This window comes from Odontesthes bonariensis, chromosome 15 (assembly GCF_027942865.1).
Source record: "Odontesthes bonariensis isolate fOdoBon6 chromosome 15, fOdoBon6.hap1, whole genome shotgun sequence".
Lineage (NCBI taxonomy): Eukaryota > Metazoa > Chordata > Actinopteri > Atheriniformes > Atherinopsidae > Odontesthes > Odontesthes bonariensis.
In genome coordinates this window covers 3,561,323-3,582,386 of record NC_134520.1, presented here as the reverse complement: position 1 = coordinate 3,582,386, position 21,064 = coordinate 3,561,323, and the positions used below count along the sequence as shown (strand labels likewise).

Here is a 21,064-nt window from a genome sequence, read left to right as displayed (position 1 = left end):
ACATTTCCTCTCTTTATGACACACACACACACACACACACAGTTTTGACAGGATTTTGTGTGAGACTACCAGTCATGCTGACTGCATGGAACTGAAAACTTAAGACAACATTCCTCTGTTTCACCATGTTCAGTGGAAAATGGAAAACCACTATCAGACAGCAGTGAAGGACAAATGCTGTTACAATAAGGTTCATTCAGCTTTATACTGTACATTTATTACAGAGCATCCAAATCTTAAAAGCACATATTAATGAAAGCACACTGCACACAAATTTGGAACTTGTGACTAGAAGATTTTTTGGGCTTGTGATTCTAGAGCTTGGATCTATTAGAGATGTTGCACCAGGGGGAACAAGCGAGACAAGTTCTACTTTTCTTAGGTCTAAAAAACAAAGAGGCTATAGCAACACAGGGTCTATGAGACAGTGAAACCTGCTATTGTTTAGTGTGTGGCTGGTTTATCAAACCTGTCTCCCATTGAATACAACCTTCTTCCACTGGGGAATACTCTATAGGTTGCCTTAAGGCTATAGTCATAGAGTTTAAGGGCCTGAGGCTAAATGCTACAGCCTAAGTCTGCACTGTTTGGAGGGATTAAAGGCAGGAAAACATGACAGAAAGTCCTCGTCTTTCTAATCATGGTTGTCCTAGACCTAGAGCCTTAAAAGCCAAGGTGAGTGTGCCAGTTAAGTTTGTGCACCAGAAAGATAAAAAATACCAGTATTCCCCCCCAAGTCTTCCATATCCTATCAACAAATATTCTTTTGTACATAATGATGGAACTTTGAGTGCTTAGGCAAAGCTATTCTAATGCGCCTTTTTTCAGGGGATGATCACCAAGCTTAGAGGGGGCTCATTAGCACTGCTGTAGCCTTGTCTCAGCAAGCCTCAGTTATCACATCATCTCTCTAAACCCAAGGATCTGTGGTGTGATAAAGAGCACCGACAGGCGCACATCCTCCCTTGTTACCTTATACTCCCCCCATCTCCTCCTCCTTCTTCCGCTGCTCTCTCCTGTACAATAACAATCACCCATAATGCTTTCGGGGACTCTGTGGTCGCGCTGAAGCATGCTGGCTGCAACACAAACAGCCCTGTTCTTGTGATGTGATATAAACACCAGCTCACAACTCATCAAAGCCCGTGATATTTTCCAATCCTCTTTAGGGGTGAGTGGATTATCCTTCCTAACCCAAATACTCTCCCTGCTCCCTGGCCGCCACGGACAGTCGTGTTGGGCCACACTCCCCGTAAAGTGCAAATTACTCCCACTAAGGTAGTAATTCCAGGTCAGGCAGTCAGATAAAGAAATTGACGTCATTTTTACTGTATATTTTCACAAGTGTTGGCATAAAAAAAAGCATTTTTGGGGGAATTCTAAATAATTGTTTATGCACAAGCTCATTTTTTGTCTGTTAGGGCACAACCTCCGTGTGACCCTTTCTCATCTCGCTACTTTATGAAAATGAAAGTAGCAGCAAGCACCTGTTCCAGGTTACTTTCTGTTGCTCTTGAAAAAAAATCCCAGCAACACCTGTCATGCGAGACAGAAAAGAGAAGTGTTTCTGGTAACACAACGATCCTGAAGGTAACCTGCAGGAATACAGCGAGTGTGTATGTGGAGGGTTTATTTGTGACAACATGTGCTGAGTGTATTCTTAGAACACTAATGAATGTGGAAACGCACAGACACAGTTGGTGATATATCCCCTTCTTAGTCATTTTAGAGACCAGAGATATGCTTGTGCCTGCAGCTAAGTTAACTTAAAAAGATAGTTTTAAGCAATTGCCACGATTTCAACAAAAAAAATTACAGGGTCTGGGAAAGCAACTGTGGCCGTAACACCCACAGACCCACAGTTTGGGAAGTGATGGTGGCCAATAATTCAATTTAAGTTGATAAAGGCTTGAATTAAATATTTTTTGTCTATTAGATTAGTATATCAATTACCCCCTTTCCACACACAAGGGCCACATGCCAAAGACATAAAGTTAAGTTTGATTTGGAGAGTATAGACAGAATGATAGATAAATAGTGCAAGAGGGAGGAGAGCGGCATAAAGGCAGAGTAATCCAGTTAATGATGAACGAGAGGAGTGTTAATCAGGGGATGCGCTGGTGTGTTGACTGGATCCGCCTGCTTTGAGGGGTAATCCCATCTGCTGCATGAGGATGGGGTGAGGTGACATTCAGTGAGGACAGCTTTCCTGAGACAGAGCTGCTAAATTCAAGTAGGGCATAGGGGTCTGCTGGTTGTAACTCCTGAGCACCTTTGAAGATGAATGAAAACAAAAGGGAACATGGAGCAGCAGATAAGCCATTGCGTTTTAATTTTCCATTATGCTCCTGTCCAGTGAGAAAAGGGCTGTGCAGTTCTGGCATGCTTAATGCATCCGAGTGTTTACCTGTGCCGAGGAGCACGAGCCTCCCAGCAAGCATGTCAGTTGAGTCAGCCAGTTCGAGGCGGCCCAAACTCTGAGTCATGCGTTATCTGACCAATCAATATGTGTGATCATCATTTGAGCCCTGACCCCATGATCGGGCTGGAAGAATATTTATGCAGCAGTTACTGTATCTGTCTGGTTTCCACCAAGAGGGCAATCTCTACCTGAAGAAGAGCAGAGGAAGTACTAGAACTGATTCACTCCGCGCTGCCCTGAGCTGGATCTAAGTGTACTAATGCATCCTATATATGTCCGCCTCAACTGTAGCTGCTTTCCTATCCTTCAGTCTTGTAGTAAGAGTTCATTCCTCTCGGTCAAGTGCCATCAGCTCCAACTGTAATCCCCTATATACTATACAGTGCATGATCATAGAGAATCCCCACAAGGCTGCTGCCTCCCATAGCTCTTGGCACCTTTTCGCCTATATTTCTCTCTTTATGCCACACAAGCCCTTGGCAGTGTCCTGGTTACTCTCCCTCCGCGTGCCATGGTACAAATGCCTGAACCACAGCCAGCACTGGTCAGCCCAACCTAAAGCCCTGGCATTGACTGGGACACTGTTCACGTGAGAGATTAGCTCTGCACTGCTCTCCTCTCTGCTGTCAATTACAGTCTGGTGGTTGCCAGGCCTCTCATATGGAACCCTTTCTACAGATTAACCTGCTGCAGACAGGAGGCTGAAGAAGTTAAACATGTCAAGCCTCAAAACCCCATAAACAGCAGCCAGACTTTTAGCCAGCCAGAGGCAAAGGTTAACAGACACCTACTTTCATAATACACCCATCCTCAGTGATCCAGCTAAGAAAGTAGGGCACCTGATATGAATGATTCAGCACAGATATGAAAACATGCTGCACTGCGGAAACAAATAGATGTTTGACTTAAGCAGAATGCTTTTTTAATGAAATACCAAACTCAGTCCCATCTCTGAGCATTTCCCGGATGCTGACACCTGTTCACCTTGCTGTCTTTCTGCTTGAACAGTGACACATCTGACATGAAGGCGCTCTGACCTACTGCTCACTTGTCCTCATGAATAAATGAACACATGCACATTTCAGCTGTTCTTTGTGACTGTGTACCAATGCTGCACACCTCACAGTCAAATCTGTATTTTGGTTTGTTGTTGTTTTATGTGGAGTGTAATCTGAGATTCAAGCTTATTCTGTGTTTTAAACATCCTTTTCTCTTCTGCATCCTCTCATGTTTGACTGTGCTGTTGCTCGCTGACTCAGTGCACCCATGCATAAAAAGAAAACTCTAATGATAGACTCACCGAATATGCTTCAAACCAAGCAAAGGAGTCATAACTTAGATTTTTCTTTTTAAAAGCTGCACAAGTGGTGAAAGGGGGTAGGTGGAAATCTGATTTTTCATCCCTAGGCCACTCTCCTACTGGTCTTAAAGTATTTTGGGCCTGCTAAATTCTATTTGACAAGGAGGGCTGCCTGACTTCAGAACAGGGATTAATATTTAATCCAGACAAAGGTCTAATTAGCACAAACTTCCAGCACACATGAGGCCGAAGAGGGCATTGCATGGTGCTTAGCCTTTGACTCGGGCAGACCTGGTATAAACAAATGATTGGTATTGTTCAGACTCAATGAGTGAGCGGCGGCCGGGTGGGTAATCCTGTTAGGATGCGTCCATGCTGAAGATGTCCGGAACACTGGGAGAGCGCACATCTCGTTGTGATCAAACACCTCTGAGATGAGGGCTGAAAGGACAGAAGCTAAGCTAATCATAGTGTTTAAGACATTTCAGCCCAGACTCAGAAATGAATACAGATTAATCATAAATACTCTACAGCACTGCACTCTTATTATCAAGGGAGGCCATGTGCGCAGGGGGAGGGAATGAGCAAAGTCTAGTGTGTGTGTTTACAGGAAGAATATGATAACCCAGTTGCTCTCCCCTCTGTGGCGGTGTTGTGTTCATTGCAATATAGATATTGTAGCATTCTATCACAAAGAAAAACGTGTTCTCCCTTTGCAATGCTGGTTACATCTACACATAGTCTGTGTACAAGCCAGACCATGCATAGTGATGTGAGTGAGACGGATTACAGCTGCTCTCACGTTTTCCACGTAATATAAACTAACTGTAGCCATCACATAAATTGAAAGACGTCAGAAAAAGAAAGAGGGGAGGGAGAGGGGGACGGAGAAAACGGAGGCAGGGAGAGGCGGTCCTTGCACAGGCGGAGCTGGAGGCTGCTGCTGTCAACAGTATGGATAAAGACAAATGGTGTGCCACTGCTCTCTAGTCAGGCAGAAAAACACCACGTCCGCGTTTGTCTGCTCCTGGTTTCTCTCTCTGTCATGTCATAATCAGCAAAAAACCTCACTGTCACCGGCACAGAAACACTCCACAACACGCACTGTCAATATCCCTCACTTTGTGGGTTTCCTGAGCGCCAAGGATTTTATTTACAAACAAGCCCACATACTGGGCGTGCTTGGTGCCATCACCATGGCAGCCGTATGTATGGCCAGATGGAAGGTATAGGCACAGGAAGTGACCTTAAAACCTGCTGTCTTCTTTCATCTCCCCTCGCTTCTCTCCTCTGCTGTAACACTCATCCACATCTTTTCCATTCTTCTTGCATCCATCTGTCATTCTTTCCACATACACTCAAACGTAAGGACCGTATCTCTTCTACTTTTCATTTTCTAGCCTCATCAGCCCATTTTACCCCCCCCCCCTCCTCCTCTCAGCTTTGGCATCTATTGCTGTCTAACATGGGCTCCTGGTGTCTGCAACAGCTAAAGCCCCACTCAGCGGAAAGAGAGCATACAATATAATGTGGTGGATTTGCTTGGCGCTCCATTGTTCCATGTATTCATGCAGTATAATGGGACATTTCCGTCACACTGGAAAAGAGAGCAGAAGACCAGCTCAGGGATCAGAGAGCTCGGGCTCCACATGGAGCTGCTGAATGTAGTCAACATTAGCTCCCACACAATGAATGTCTGGGGGCCAATACAGAGCTCAAAACACTGTCCAGAGGAAGAGGAGCCTAGATTAAAGGCAGTGTGACGTATAGTGTGGTGTGAAAGGATCACTTAAACATTGCATTATTTATTCATGCTGAAAGCGAAGTTGATGAATGTATCCATTTAGATCAGTTTGTCCATTATTTAGCTTATTCACAATCAGCCGATCAGCAAATAGGATAACATCAACCGATGGAAGGCAGATATATATCTGGTGTGTCCTGATGGTGTTTCACTGACCTCAAACTGACCAGATTTATTTACCTTTGATTTTGATGGCCACAAAAGATATTGTTGGAGCATGTACAGCAAACACTAAAAAGTGACTGAGCTGGCAATGGTTTCCCAGGCCAAAGAGTCTTTTGAAAAGTACAAGGATCTTTTCATGTGGAAGGATCATAATCGTGTAATTTTTTCATGCATTTGTATGAAAGAAATTGTGCCAATTCAAGGTTAGTTGTACTTCTTTTGTTCAGTTATTTTTCATTATGTATATTTCATTGTTTCACTGTAATTAAAGGGAAAAAAACCCAGAAAAATGACTGGTATAATTTATTTATTTATTTTATAATTTAACCACGGCATCTGTAATGGCCCAGAATTGCACAATTTTTTTAAATGAAAAATGAATTGATTGAATGAATTTTGTGTGTGCATAAAAGATTGTGTTATGTGCACTGATGCGATGCCAGAGAAGCAAACCATAAATTTTTAGTGCTGAGGGGGAAGTCTATTCCACAAACAACCACACAGTAGTAACAGTTGTGCCAGACTCAATGTACATATAGTATTTAAAGTTCATAGCTTGGAGCGAATGCGTGCTGACATTTTGCTCCCATCAATACAGCAGTTACACACTCACTCACGTGCTGCTGAGGAGAGACTAGGAAAGGGAGAGATGCCATGCTGCAGTGTTGCTCTGTAGCATCCAAACTGTCCCGAACAGCACAAAGCACTACCTGCTGGCTCTGCTGCATCCCAGTGCCACGGCAACCAGTGACCAAAGCGTCCGGAAGCTATTTGCTGCTCTTTTTCACAACACAGAGGAACACCCTGACTCTTCATGTGATGATCACGAGGTAAACACTGCTACACGCATGAGTGTGCTGCCTGAACACACAAACAGATGGCTGCTGGAAGTGAGGGAAACGTACAACAGCACCTTCACAGCTGCAGGATGTGTTGATGGATGGGAGGGATGGGGTGATGCTGGTGAATAGGATGCAGGAGGAGGCTGAGTGTTGTACTCACAGTTCTGAATAGAGGATGTGCAGGTTGCCCAAATTGTCTGTGTAGTTGGCCGGGCTGAGCCAGGGCAAAACCAGCAGCAACAGAGCCTTCATGATCAACGTTCAGCTCTTTTTCCTTCCTTCCCCGCCCCCCCAACTCTCGGTTCCCTTGTTCTCTTCTCTCTGAACTGTGGTTGTCTCCTCTCCTGGTCCCCCCCTCCTCTCCCTCCCCCTCCTCCACCTCCAATTCTCCGACCCTGGCCGTGCTGACTTCCCCCTCCCCTCCTCCTCGCCTGCCTTCCTTCCACAGAAGCGCTCTCAGATGCAACTTCCTACCTTTTCAGCTTCTCTTTCCCCCCTCTGTTCTCCACCACCCCTTCTCTACTTCTGTCTGTGCGAGTTTCTTCCTCCGCCTCAGGCCGGCTGCCTGGTCATCTCAGCCGCAGAGGCAAATGGGCCAGTTGCCAGAGGTTGAAGACGGAGCGAAGGAGGAAGAAGCAGCAGAAGCAGCAGAAGCAGGTGCAGAGGAGAAGTCCCGTTGTGGCACAGCAGGAGGAGGAAAAAGTGCAGGAGGAAGAGGAAGGAGACCCATGCAAAGGTGGCACATTTGGAATACAATTTGAGATGTGCAGCCCCTTAATCTGCTCTGGGCACTGGCGAGTTGTAAGAGGATTTGTGCTCGTATGCGTGTGTGCATGTCTATCTCCCTTTGTGAGTGAGAGTGTGTGTGTGCGTGTGTGTGTGTATGTCAGAGAGAACAGCGCAGGCTGTGACTTATACTGCAGCAGAAACCACTGAAGGGGGGGATGGAGCAGACCAAAATGAGATGGGGGGGTGAAGCTACCTGGTGCTGCTCTGATTGGCTCTGCCTTTTCCACATGTATGCACACACATACACCCTCAGACATGTATACACACACATACCACCTCTGCATTTACCCCTGCCGCCTGCACATACAGTGGCCCCCGTGATGGAGAGGATAGAGGGGAGGGGAGGAAAATGTTGCCTTCCATACCCTCCACCTCTCTTCAATGATGGACTGTTCCCAGTGCAGCAGATTGGTCTGATCGCTCAAAAGAATCTTTCCTACATGAGTGGGGAAAAAAATAAAAAATAAAAATAAAAAGGCAGAGCATGACCAAAACATACAGGCAAATCAGTAATCTCTGCAGGGTTAGCGTTAGGAGCTTGTTTTCATTGAAGTGACATGAATGAGAAAGATGAGGATAGAAAGGAGAGGATTTGGAGTGAGTCTTTAATGAATCAATTGAAGATTTGATTGACTCACCCAGTCATTCATCTACAATTTCATTCAGTATTACAATATGCAAAGAGGTAGTGAAAGATAAAGGGTAATCGGTAATTCATTATATCAAAGGTTAAACCTATTGGCCATCACCACCTGTTTTGATTGATTGTGCCAGAATCTGGGAACTGGGGAGGGAGAGAGGTGTTGACACACTGTGATAGGCGTTGATGGCAGCAACCAGCATTGACCTGAAGATTTGACTTGATTATAAAAACATAAGACAGATGCTAATAGTTGGGAGGTTGTTTGAAGTGTTGAAGGATTGCTTTCATCCTTTTCTGCCTCTTTCATCTGGCTGTATGAGAGGGAAAAAAAAAACTTTGAGTCGGAAACACAGGATGTCTTATCTGTTTTCATTCCTTTCTGTTTAATCTTACCCATAAACCCTTTGCCAGTACTGTTTATTTTAACACTTCGGTATTATGGCAAGCAGGTTTTCATTAATAGTAAAAAAAAATTTGAATGGCTTCCTCTCCTTTTTCTTTTCACAATTATTTTCTTCTTTTATCTTTTCTTCCCTACTGTTATCCAATTTACGTAACTCCGTCTGCTACCCTCGAGATAGTCACTTAACTGGTGTAAATACCCTGTCTGAATGAACATTTCATGGATGGAGGTAGTGTGGTTACAGGCCAGCTTTGCTGGCATGCGCACCTGTGTGTTAATGCATATGCGTCCGTGCATACTGAGGCATAAGTTGTCCTGTGGTATTTGAACAGAGCGCACTGCAACAAGACCACAGGGCTCACAGGAAATGGAAAAGTAATTGGATTGTGACAGGATGCAGTTTTGTGAACAGAAGCCGGTTTGCCCCTCAGGAGTCATTTCATGCACTCACACATTAACTCCATCTCTCAAAAAAGGCATCATAACTTACACGTGTATACGCATTCTCTCTCATCTGGTTATTTTCCCGCTAACAGCAGGCAATTCCTCACATTTGGATGTCAATTTTTTTTATTTTCAAATATGCAGCATATTCTGGGACAATCTGGAGCCTATCCCAGCTGTCACTGGGTTAGAGGGGCAGGGTACACCCTGGACAGGTTGCCAGTCCATCACAGGGCCACACAGAGAAAAACAACAATCATGCACGCTCACACCTTGGGACAATTCAGAATCATCAATAAACCTGACATGCATGTTTTTGGGCAGTGGGAGGAAACCAGAGTACCCAGAGAGAACATGCAAACTCCACACAGAAAGGCCCCAGCCACAGACAGGATTTGAACCTGGAACCCTCTTACTGTGAGGTGATGGTGCTAACCACCTCACCACCATCCAGCCTCAAGGAAGTAATATTTCGGAAAATATACACACACAAAAATGACTTGACTAATAAAAAAATACGTGAAAGAGAGAAAAGCGGTTTTAAGCTTTACAGACAGGCAACTCGTGCGCATGTAGTGACCTGTAAATGGCTACAAAAAGAAGAAGAAAAGAATATGCCACAGCTAAAGAGTTGGGTTCTTTGTGTCTGAATTCTTTGCAAGCCCTTAAAGCACAAAGTAACAAAGCTGACAAGAAACGCCACAGATCACATACTGTAGCTAAGATTTTGTATTTGATTAAAGTAGATGTGTACTGAATGACAATTCCTCCATCCAAAGGCCAGTAAAGGTCATGAATGATTAGATTAGTATAAAATCAGCTCTGACCAGATGGTGAGGCTGTCTCAGTCATTACAGTTCCTGACCCGCTGCCAGACTTTGGGGTAGCAACAGCCAGGGACGATGCACTGTGTTATCATTTGCACCAAAATACAGGCAGAGAGAAGAGTGATGTCATACACGTAGTTTGTGAGATTCATCTCGATGTCTAAATTGGCTTCATTGCTATAATACCTGTTCTGAGTGTCCATCATTTCTGGGATGGGAAAACCTTTCTCGGCAGAGCTGACTTTTATCTGACTGGTATGTCTCATACAAATTTTAAGAATGACAGAATAGCACATCTCCGACTCTGCAATAAAAGGCATTTTAGAATTTCATGCTGTCAGAAAGAATGTAGATGTGAGCTTGCGTTTTGATTTCAGTAACATTAACACAGTAGATACTGTGCAAAAAAAGAGGTAAAGGCAGTTAACAAGTAGGGGACCCTAAGTAATGCACATGTGCTCCACAAATGACACCAAAATATTTAAAGTGCACCGGAATAACGTGGCTTGACATCTAGTCACTGCCACTTAAACATCAAAATACAACTCTCTTGTGTAAAAATAATAGTTGACCAGTGACTTGGTCAATTTCACGGAACTACATTGTATCATTATTGCAAGATTTTGGCAGTCCAAGTTCAAATAATAACCTCTTGGTAGATGTGTAGAGAAGTTTGTGGCCATGTTGGAAAAAAGTCATTGGTATGGAAATTAGATGCGATAACTAGTCTCCTGAGTTTACATCTGACATTTGCTTGACCCATTAAGCCGCTCCAACTTCTCCCTGCTTGCATACCATGATAACAAGACACTTCTTCCACTTTTTGTCTCCTTAAGTTTATCATCAGTCTTACTTTGAACTGTTTCAAACTCAATATGTCATTCCAAGAATGCTAACCAGCGTTGTTAAACAAAAACTCTTCAACCTGAAGTACACTTAATTTACTGTCACAGCCACCGGAGCGTGATAGAAAGGTTGAAAATGGATATTTCACTGAAACCTTTTTACATCCCTGCACACAATGTGCAGAGTCATCTCTGTGGACATGGCCCCTCACCTCCACAGATAACGCTCTTAAACTATGGGAGAGCAGCCGAATCCTTCCGGGAGACGGTCTCAGAGAGCCACACCTCATTATAACATTCACACTACATGAGGGAATTGAGTGGTGAAAATACAGAGAAGAAGAAGCATGTGAGATGAGTGTATGCTTTGAGCAACTTGTGTTTGGAAGTTTTAAATGCAAATGGAAAGGAAAGCCTCTGCTGCCTGTGTGCGATGTTTGGTGAGACACACTAATTATCCCAGCAGTAGGGCGAAGGGAGCGTTAATGAGCATTAGTGAAAGTAGACCAACACTGAGAGACACCAAAGAACTACCTTTTAATGACATATAAGCAGAGGAGCTGGGCCTGGTTAGATGAAAACCTGGCTGGAGGAGGAGCTCTCCGCTTTGGGACTGGAGCTGCAGGTTAATGATGACGGGCAAAAGAGGGTGGGAAACTTAGAGTGGGTGTTTACTGCAGGTCAGCGTGGTTTTATAGCAGACAGCAAGAACAAACAGGAGAGACAGAAAACTAAAGACAGAGGCTAAAGTGCTTGCTTACATGTTTGATAAGATTATGGATTGTACCTTAGGTTCTTTAGTAGGTGGTTGAACTGTTTCTCCAGCCTACCTGTTTTTGATGTGGTCTTCCAGTTCACCACGAGGCAAGGTGTCAGTGCAATGGTCAATGAAGGGGCAGGCTATAGTCAGCTTGTCCAGCAGCTTGTGCACCAGCAGGCTAGGCTTCCTGCAGCTCTGCAGCATGAGGGGCGTGCGGCACACAGGGCAGAAATCGCTTTCCAGCAGGAAGCTGGTGAGACACTCCTGACAGTAGGTGTGTCCACAGGGCGTGTCCAGAGGCCTGATGAGCGGCTGCAGGCAGATGTGGCAGACAAGGTCATCGTCCACCTCGTCCTTGTAGAGGTACTCATGGTTTTCCTCCAGCTTGTGACTGTGGCCGCATGATGCGCACAGGTCAGGGGGCGGAGACAAGAGTCCATACTCCGATGGGGAGAGAGGAGGAGCCGATGCTTCGGCCATCGCCGTGGCAACGTCAGGCTGTACGCTCTCTTCCTGTATGCTCATTTGGAAGGCATGACTTGGCTACACCATGTTGGATTTGGTAGGATCATTAGACGGGAAGATATCTGAGGATTAGAAGTACAGTGAGTATAAAGCTGTAAAAGGGCTCCAGAAAGATCAACATCACAGCTGGCACTCAAAATGGAGTCAGATTTAACAACCTTATATGCTAGTTTAGCCCTTAAAAAATATTGTTTGACACTTTTGCAAACCATGGATAAGTATAAATCTAATATATCTGAATCTTTGGAGTGGCTGCCAGCTTGCACTGGTTGGAGGCGTGGCGGAAGAAGATGTGGGACCTTTGTCCTGGAGACCTGGAATTCTCAAATGGGAGCTAAACTAAGAGTTACTGAAAAAAGGGACCCCAAAAGAGCGACTTTTCCCATAAATATCTCAAAGCTTTAGAATTTACTAGAGCAGTTACAATGAAAGCAATATATAATCAATTCAGCATCACATCACTTTAGAATCTGACAGTTGTCTCACTCTTTTCTCAACTGATGTCCATGTTGCTCTGAATCATTATATGCATGGTGGTCAAAATATCCTACCCCTGATATCCCTCATCAGAGATTATTGGACAGCTAGGTATTAGTTTTGCAAATATTTGAAATATGGTAAGTGTAAGTTTGTGCAGGGTTTTCTTTACTTTTTTTTTTTTTTTTTTACAAATTTTCCTCTAATTGGTATTATTATTATCAATTAGTTTGGAATTAGATTGCTGGACTGATCATCAGTGGGATATATTGTCCAGCCACAATGCAGGTAATGATGCAGGGCAACACAGACATGCTCTAGTTGGGAAAATAGTGACAAAGTAAATAAGTTCCTGCTGCAAAACATGACACAGTGTCCATTCATTTGCTTAATGTAACTCTTAATGTAACTTAATGTAAGGGTTGCAAAGGGGCTGGAGCCTATCCCAGCTGTCAATGGATGAGAGACAGGGTACATGCTGGACAGGTTGCCAGTCCATCCTAGGGTCAATTTAGAGTCACCAGTTAACCTTACATGCATGTTTTTGGGCAGTGGGAGGAAGCTGGAGTACCCAGAGAGAACCACACATACACAGCAAGAACGTACAAACTCCACATAGAAAGGCCCCAGCCGGGATTCAAACCAGCAACCCTTTTGCTGTGAGCCAATGGTGCTAACCACCACACCACCGTGCAGCCGTGCATGACACAGGGTGAAAATCAAATGTTCTTATGTGAATGCCCTTGTGTGTAGCTTCACGGCCCCGTCCACAGTAACCGAGGTATATTGTGAAATCAACTTTGTCCTCTGTGCATACATCTCTCATCTATATGTAACGACATCTTTAGTCAAAATAACTGAGATTTTATTTTTTCTAGAAATGCTTTCCATTGTGAAAAAACTCAGTTCTCATTGTATCTGTGTGTGCACAACAAACAGATATTTTGGGCATCTCAGCACAAGTTGTGCACGTCCGCTGTTGCTTTGTGTAATGAATGTGTAATGGAAACCATGACAACAATGGCACAGACAAACCGGTTTTTCTAATGTTTCCCTGGGCTTTCATTGTCTTGTACTGTGACGTAAAGTTGAGCAACAACTCCATTTCATCGTCTGTCCACACAAACAAATTATATTTGTCTTTTGACTTTGCCATCGCACAAACTGATTCTGAAGGTTTTGCCCAAGGAGAATCAGCTCTTGAGGCAGGCTCAGAATATTCTTCTCGTTTATTTTGACGTGTCGTGACTGTGGATGTTTCGTGGTTCGTAGGAATTTTTCATCGGGACGGAGACATTTTTTTCAAACAGAAGGAAACATACCCATCTAAAAAATAATTTGTGCTGAAGTTGAGGCCTAAGCTTAGCTCCCCTGCGAGATTTCCTCCGTGCTTCACTGAAGTGAGAGCACCTGACCTCTGTCTACTGCAGGTATAACCTTGACTGCTTATAAGTGCTTCAGACATCACTACTTCATATATACCCCAATATACCTTTAAGATTCAGCCTTTGTCATGTAGTAGCAGGTAATATGAGACAATTTTGTTTCATTGATGTGATGAAAATGAAACAATGTGAGATGTTTAGATGGGGAAACGTCTCTTTAGTGGAAGTGCTGACAAATCATTGACGTCTGAAACATGAGCAGATACTGAAGGTAAGCAGCCACGAGTCAAAACTCCACAGTGAATAAGAGCTAATTGTAAATAAGCATAAAAATAAAAATAAAGTAAGGTCCCTGAAAAGTGAGCTTAAGAGCACTACTTTAGTAAAACAAAAGAAAAGGACATGGGGGAAAATGATTATCAGTGAGATTATCGGTGAGAAAGTATTCATAAGCTTTTTCGCTTGAAGAGAGCAGGAACGCTGGGGTCTTCTCCTCTTCACAAACATGATGACTGCAAAGAACTGCAGCAGTTGATGAGTGCTGCAGTCTCTTATTTTCCTCAGTTTGTTTGATTTTCACCACTGGAAAGGACGGGTGATACCGCACCAGAGATTTTTTTTCTCCAAAACATCAATATTACTCATCTCAGCCACCACTACAGACACAAATCCACACAGATAAGTCTCCAGCTCTCTGCTCAGTGGGCTGCATGACAATCACTCATCACTGTTAATCCATAGAGGAACATGGCATGATTTTAATCAATCCAAGTTATTGTTTACTGTTTGTCAGGTTTACATTGTGCCCTGCATCGCAAGCTTGCCAGTGCACACGTCATGTCGACAACAGGCTCCTCGAGCACATGGACACAAACAGATGGGCTCAGTCAGGCACACGTCACCTTGGCAACAGCAATCTTGTTGGCGCTCCACTTGCTTTGTTTCTGGACCCACTACTGGGTCTTGGCTGCTTAATGAGACACTAGATCTTGTTAAAAAACACCACCAACAGCAAAAGTTGTGAAGTCAACAAATTTAAATTGTAACGCAAGAGCTCGTTCCGTTTTAATTGAACACATTCCCATGATCTTGCACTCTTTCTTGGTAAGTAGTTTTTGAAAAGCACAGAAAACAGTAGACTTTGGTGTGCAACCCAGTACGCTAACGCATACAATTATGTGTCAGTGCATGTAGAAATCTTCTTTATATATAATCAGTACAAAGTCAGCACATAGCGACGTGTGACGGCCATACAAATCAGTTTCCCTGATGTTTTTGGGAGGGGACAACTAATAAGAGGAGGCTGAGCAGTGTTAACAAAGATGAACTTTCCCTTTGAGAACTTGTGGTGACACAGCTGATTCATCACACACTGTGGCACCTGCCGCGTCTGAGGTCTGGCCTGATCTGTGGAGTTGAGCACAGAGACAGAGACAGAGAGCCAGTGTCTGCCAGGAAGAGATGGAAACATGAAAAAAAGGGATTTAAAGAAAATTAAAAGTGAAACTAGTTTGACGCTCTCTTCAGCATAATATCCCTCAAAGCCGTTGTCACACATAAACATTCCGGATCTTTCGAGAAATGTGCTGACAGTTTGGTCCCGGACGTTTTCTACAGTGACAGTTCAACATGCACTTCATTGCAGGAGATTCTCTTCTGGGGATGCGCTCTCACCGCTTGAAATTTTGGTGGAAGAATATCTGGGTTGAAAGCAGGAGATGCAGGGCCTGATACAAAAAGTATGCTGAGGAAATCTCTGTTTTGTTTACAACACATTAAGAATGGCTCCTTCAATGAGGCACCACCATATGAATGTACCCATAGTGCGAGTGGAGAGCAACACAACTATAGTCACACACTGTCTCACTCTGAGGTCATCCGGAGATATCAGTAAGAAGCTGGCTCGAAAATCTCTGGTGTTGCAAATAGGAAAGCAATGTCACCCTAACAATGACAAAACAGATCAAAAGAATCGTATTGTATGTTACATTTGTCTAAAAGCATAGATAACGTCTGCAGCACTGAAACTGCCAAACCTGAACCCAATAACTGTTACAGTTTGAGTTTGGAACGAGGATCATGCAATAACAATTCTCTCCTGCGCACAAATGCATGTAACTACAGGCAGAGGTGAAAAAACCCGTCTGCCTCCACACACCCACTTTTCAGAATCGCATATTCAAAGCAAACACCCGTGCCCGAGGACCATCAGCTCTCTGGCTTATTCTCAATCCTTAAAGTGAAAGGATGAAAGTGTTACAACATTCCAGTTGGACCACTGCTTATGCTAAAGACAATACATTAGAGTAGCTGAACTTTGACATACTGCTGATGCTTTACTAATAACGACTCTGACAATTCAGTATCCAAACAAAGAGGAGCAAGGTGGGGCGTTGAGGGTCCATAATTCTTCTTATGTCCTTACAGCTTTTCTGTTTCAGCTTTGATTGCAGAGTGAAAGAAAAAGCAATCTTTTCATAGACTAGAGTCTATGTAAATACAGTGAGACTTCAGCTCTTTCTTTGTCATTTAACCACAGTCATGTCAAGCTTTTCAACCTTTGAGAGCAGGGGAGTTGTTTGTTTTACGTTGTCTATACTATACTTCCTCACACATTGCAAATTTTATGTAAATACAGCTTTTGATTCTGTCTCAGCTTTCTTTCCTGTGATCTGAGATGTTAAGTTAATAATGACACAAGACTGTGCAAGGTCAGCTTCTTTTCCTAACGATTGACTGTGAAAAACAACCCTGTAACAAGGTAACTGTGCCTGCATCAGCATTCCTCCTTTCAACAATGAGCTAACATGTTGCCATGTACACAGAAACACATGCTCAGTAATTTCAGAAATATCTGTATAAATCAAACAAAACACACCCTTATGATTAAAGGTCCAGTTTGCTTTTAGAGACAAAGTAGAGCGATTTCTTGTGTTAATTAGATACTTTAGTTGGTAAGGAATGCACCTGTAGCAGGTGTGGTGTCGCATTGTCAACAATAAACTATTCTGTGAGTCATTTTCAGAAGAAACTAATTCAACGGCTGACACACAGTGACAGGGCCCAGACTCAGGCGGTGTGAACAAGAGCTAACTTATGATCTTATCAGTCAGTCATCATATCATGAAAAAAACTTAAAATAGTACTACTTATTTAGTACTACAGTAGTTATTTCAAATAGCTCAATAACCATGAACCGTAAGCACAAACAGCCATGAGGCAGCCAAGAGTTAAAGGCACCAAGTGTGTATATCAAATCCAACTCATAGATTCCTGCATAGTCTGTTGTGTTCAGACATGCCCTGAAACGCAAAAAGAATATGCCAGTAAGCCATTTTTTCTCTTTGCCCTTAGACATCTGCTTCGTTACCAGACACAACAAAACAACAGAAAAACAGAAACGTCAGGTGGTATTTCTATGTAACAGGACACATTAGAGGGTGACACATATGTGCATAAATAATTAGAAAGTTGATTCCGGTGTTTGCAAGATGCTCCCATCTAAAAACCTCACAATGACTAATTTCTGCGTCCCACTGATGGTATTTTGAAAATCTCACCGAAAATGCAAAATTATGGAATCCTTTATCTATTCATATTTTCAAATACTTTTTTCTGTCATAATCCTGACTCATTAAGATCAAGACCCACTTTCAATGTTACATAACATTACAGAACACAAAGAACTGTCAGTGTTCTGGCACATTTTGTTCCATATAGAGGGAGTATATAGGATGTGTACTATAATTCTAACCCTTTCACTAATTTCTACACAAAGCTCTTGCGTATTTGTTAGTCTGTGCATGGAGGCTTGTCTCTAAATTTATAGTAATCTCCACAGCGAGTCTGAGCCAGACCTGACACCTCAGTCTGGGTGAACAGCTGTGGGCAGCTGTGAGCCTCTGTGAAGTGTCTCTAATATTAGAATGGCTGAGTGGCTCCTAACAGATTAGACCAGGCCGGTAACAGAAAACCCTACAAGTACAATAAAGTTGTAACTACCCTTTATGACTCCCATGCAAACAACTCACACCTGTAACATGCTCTGCAACAAAGTTTTGTGACTGCGGAAATAATCAGTTTAATCAGTGAAGTTTTTTTGTGGCAATAACACACCTGAAAAGACTTGAAATGGGAAAGTATACTTACATAACTTCACCAGCGAAGTTCACTTTCAACACTGCTGTTCACCGCGGCAGGTAAATTCTGGCAGTGGGTGTAACATTACACCACAGCAGAGGTGGAGAGGAAGGAGAGTTAAATGACTCACGAAAGGGGACTTTGTTCCAGCCAGGGATCCCGCCGATTGGCTGTTCAATCTTCAGGTGGAGAAATTTTATACTGAAGTCGGTCTTCTGGGAATTCTCCAACTCAAATCCAATATGAGGAGCAGTGCTCCTGCGTGAGCTCAGAGCTTCCTCATCTCTGACAGGTCAAGGTGATCAGGAAGTGTTCGAACAGAGGGGCGGGGTCAGAAAAGGTAAACAGGAGAACTGCCCAAACCTGCTTTGGAAGTTAGGGAGAAACTGGATTTTTCATTAGCATGGAGCAGAAACATGAAGTGGGGGACTGAACGGTTAAATAAAAAGCAGCTGAAATGTCTTTCTAAAGTGCACCTGTTCTACTCACAAACTAGAAAATGTCTTTTTATGAAAGATTGAAATGTCAAGCAAAAGGGCACCAGAGGTTTAAGCCACAGGTTCTGACAGGACCTCTTCCAGAAAACAATGAAGATGTAATAACTCACAAAGCCTTTTACACACACACCCGCACACACACACACACGCACACGCACACACACACACACACACACACACACACACACACACGCACACACACACACACACACACACACACACACACCCACCCACCCACCCACCCACACACACACACACTCACACACACACACACACACACACACACACACACACACACACACACACACACACACACACACACACACACAGACTGATTTACTCCAGACCATTTACTGAAACAAAGACGAGAATCTTGTTCTTTCACATGAAGCCCAAAATCTAAATCAAATACAAAAGTCTTGGATAATGTAACCATGCACAGCAAGTATTTAAACTTGTGCACATACAGACAGACTCTTAAATCCTTGTTGCTTGTGTCGGGCTTTATTTTTTTGTTGTGGTTTGCTTCTCTTTGACAACAGCTACTTTCACAAAGCCCTGCGCGTGACTGGTCTTGAACAAAAACTGCGATTTTTAAAAAATTTCAGATGTGGTCTCCTTTACATTTCCAAATCTTTTAGAAATCGTCACATAAGGGCATAAGTAATAAGTAATGTTTGATGCTGATATCATACTATTAATTTGCATTTGTTACTGCGAGCATGCTAGTCTGCTAATGTGAGATGTCTGCACCCACTCAACGTGTAAAGCAAATTATGAATATGCATAATCTTATCATCTAGAGCCTGAAAGTGAAAATATTTTTAAACAGCTTCCCAAGCAGACACAGCCCAATCATCTCTGAATGCTACTCATTCTTTCTGATAGGTGGTCAATAGCACTTTATTTATATGAGTATATGTGTGCACTATGTACTGTATGTGTATTTTGTGATATTTTTTTAGCAATTGTCTTTTACATGAAATTTTGCAATGACTGTGTAGTGTAGTGAGTGTATTTTCACCTCCAACTTAAGTTGACTCACTTAGGTCCAGTTAACCTGTCAAGATTTTCAAGTACCATGTATGTTGTACACAAGAACACCAACTTCGAATATATATATTTTTTTCAGTCTGCCTGTTTTTTTTGGTTCTTACAGACTGATAAGTCAGCTCTTGTACAAAACAATTCAAACAGCACTTTGAATTGTTTTGTACATGTGCTATACAAATAAATTTGACTTTGACTTTAAGAAATCAGATAGGAGCTCCTCTACTGATGAAAAAACTTACAAAAGTTATTCCAGGTGACCTTTATAGTTTTCATACTACTCCCACATCCTTTCCAAGTGAACAGTATAATCTGACAGGATGTGCTGAGAGACAGGAAATGCCCATGAAATACCCCTTTTTACGAACTTATACAGTACATGTGTATTGCTAGAGTGATTCAGAAATTTAGAACTCTGCATCCTGTTTCATTTCTGCTGATTCCTCAGCTCCCTGCTGTTGGAGTTTATCTAAACACTGTAGGGCAGGTGAAAGCAATCACCCCCTTCTCTCTAGGACGCTCTCTTTGCTTCCTCTTGTTTCTTTTTTTCGCCTTGCCTCTCAAGCCGACATACATACGGCAAACCCACTTTCCTGCTGGTTCCACCTCTTCTCAGCCGTGACTCACTTTTCTCTAAATCCCCGGCAAAGATTTAGATTCAGATTGCAGACAGAAACACAAAAGAAGAGACAGACCCAAAGACAGGAATTATTTCCATTTTAACTTACAATTTTAAATACCCCTCATTAGTTTTTCTTTTCCTTTGGTGTAATGTGGCCGTGAAAGGCTGGCCACCTCCCCTCCTTTTATGCTGCACCCATATTTGGTGGTATCGATGCCAATTCCCTACAATGCATAAATATCATCGAGCCACAACAACGGTTGTGAGGTATTTCCAAATACTGCATAGTGGAATCGAGGCTTTTGTCATCATACAAATCTATTGTAGACAATTGTGAATGAATCAGAAGGACATGAATTACAAGCCTTTCTACAAGACTCGTCCAAAACTTGTCCTTGAACACAACAAATAATCTCCTGGAAGCCTCTTTAGATGAAACAGCACCCTGCATGGTGACATAGTAGACTGACAAATTAAAAAATGATTCATTTTTGGCCAAACTTGGATTATTTCTTATGCTGGACATTCACTGCTGTCGTCCTACAATCGCTGGTTGTCTAGATGGTGTCCAGCAAACAACGTGGTCTACATAGATAATTGGCAATCTTTTTGGAGAAAACCTGGTCTGATGAGGAGAGACGGCATCCATCCCACTTTGGAAGGAGCTGCTCTCATTTCTAGAAATATGGATGAATTTATTTGCCACCCTAAAACATGACAACCCAGGGCTCAGACCAGGATGCAGAGTTGTAGTCTTACACACTTCTTTGCAGCTTCCCACCTGCTGCTACCCACCCAATCAATTAACACAAAAGGAGCAAATCCTCTTGTGCAAAAAAAAAATTAAAACAAAAACTTTAACTGAACAAAAACATCAAACTATTAAATGTGGTTTGCTGAATATCAGATCTCTCCTTTCCAAGTCTCTGTTAGTGAATGAGTTGATTTGTGATCATCACATTGATATATTTAGTCTTACAGAAACCTGGCTGCAGCAGGAGGATCATGTTAGCATTAATGAAGCAACTCCCTCTGACTGTTTAAATGTTCACGTTCCTCGAACCACAGGCAGAGGAGGAGGAGTGGCAGCTATCTTCAGATCAGGGTTACTAATCAGTCCCAGA

The 21,064-nt window shown here is 42.9% G+C and overlaps 1 protein-coding gene across 2 annotated transcripts in view; it reads right to left on the bottom strand.

The window, feature by feature from the left end:
* lnx1 (ligand of numb-protein X 1) overlaps nt 1–18,068 on the bottom strand; it is a 34,324-nt gene extending 16,256 nt beyond the window's left edge. The window contains exons 1-2 of one of the 2 annotated variants that reach the window (XM_075484700.1): nt 17,781–18,068; nt 11,315–11,831 (exon numbers count right to left, since the gene is read on the bottom strand). In XM_075484700.1, coding sequence (XP_075340815.1) covers nt 11,315–11,769 — 455 coding nt within the window. In that variant the 5' untranslated portion in view covers nt 11,770–11,831; nt 17,781–18,068. Of the gene's footprint in view, nt 1–6,693; nt 6,861–11,314; nt 11,832–17,780 lie in introns of those variants that run through there. The other variant, XM_075484701.1, reaches the window with a different exon arrangement.
* Nucleotides 18,069–21,064: the final 2,996 nt, after the last annotated feature.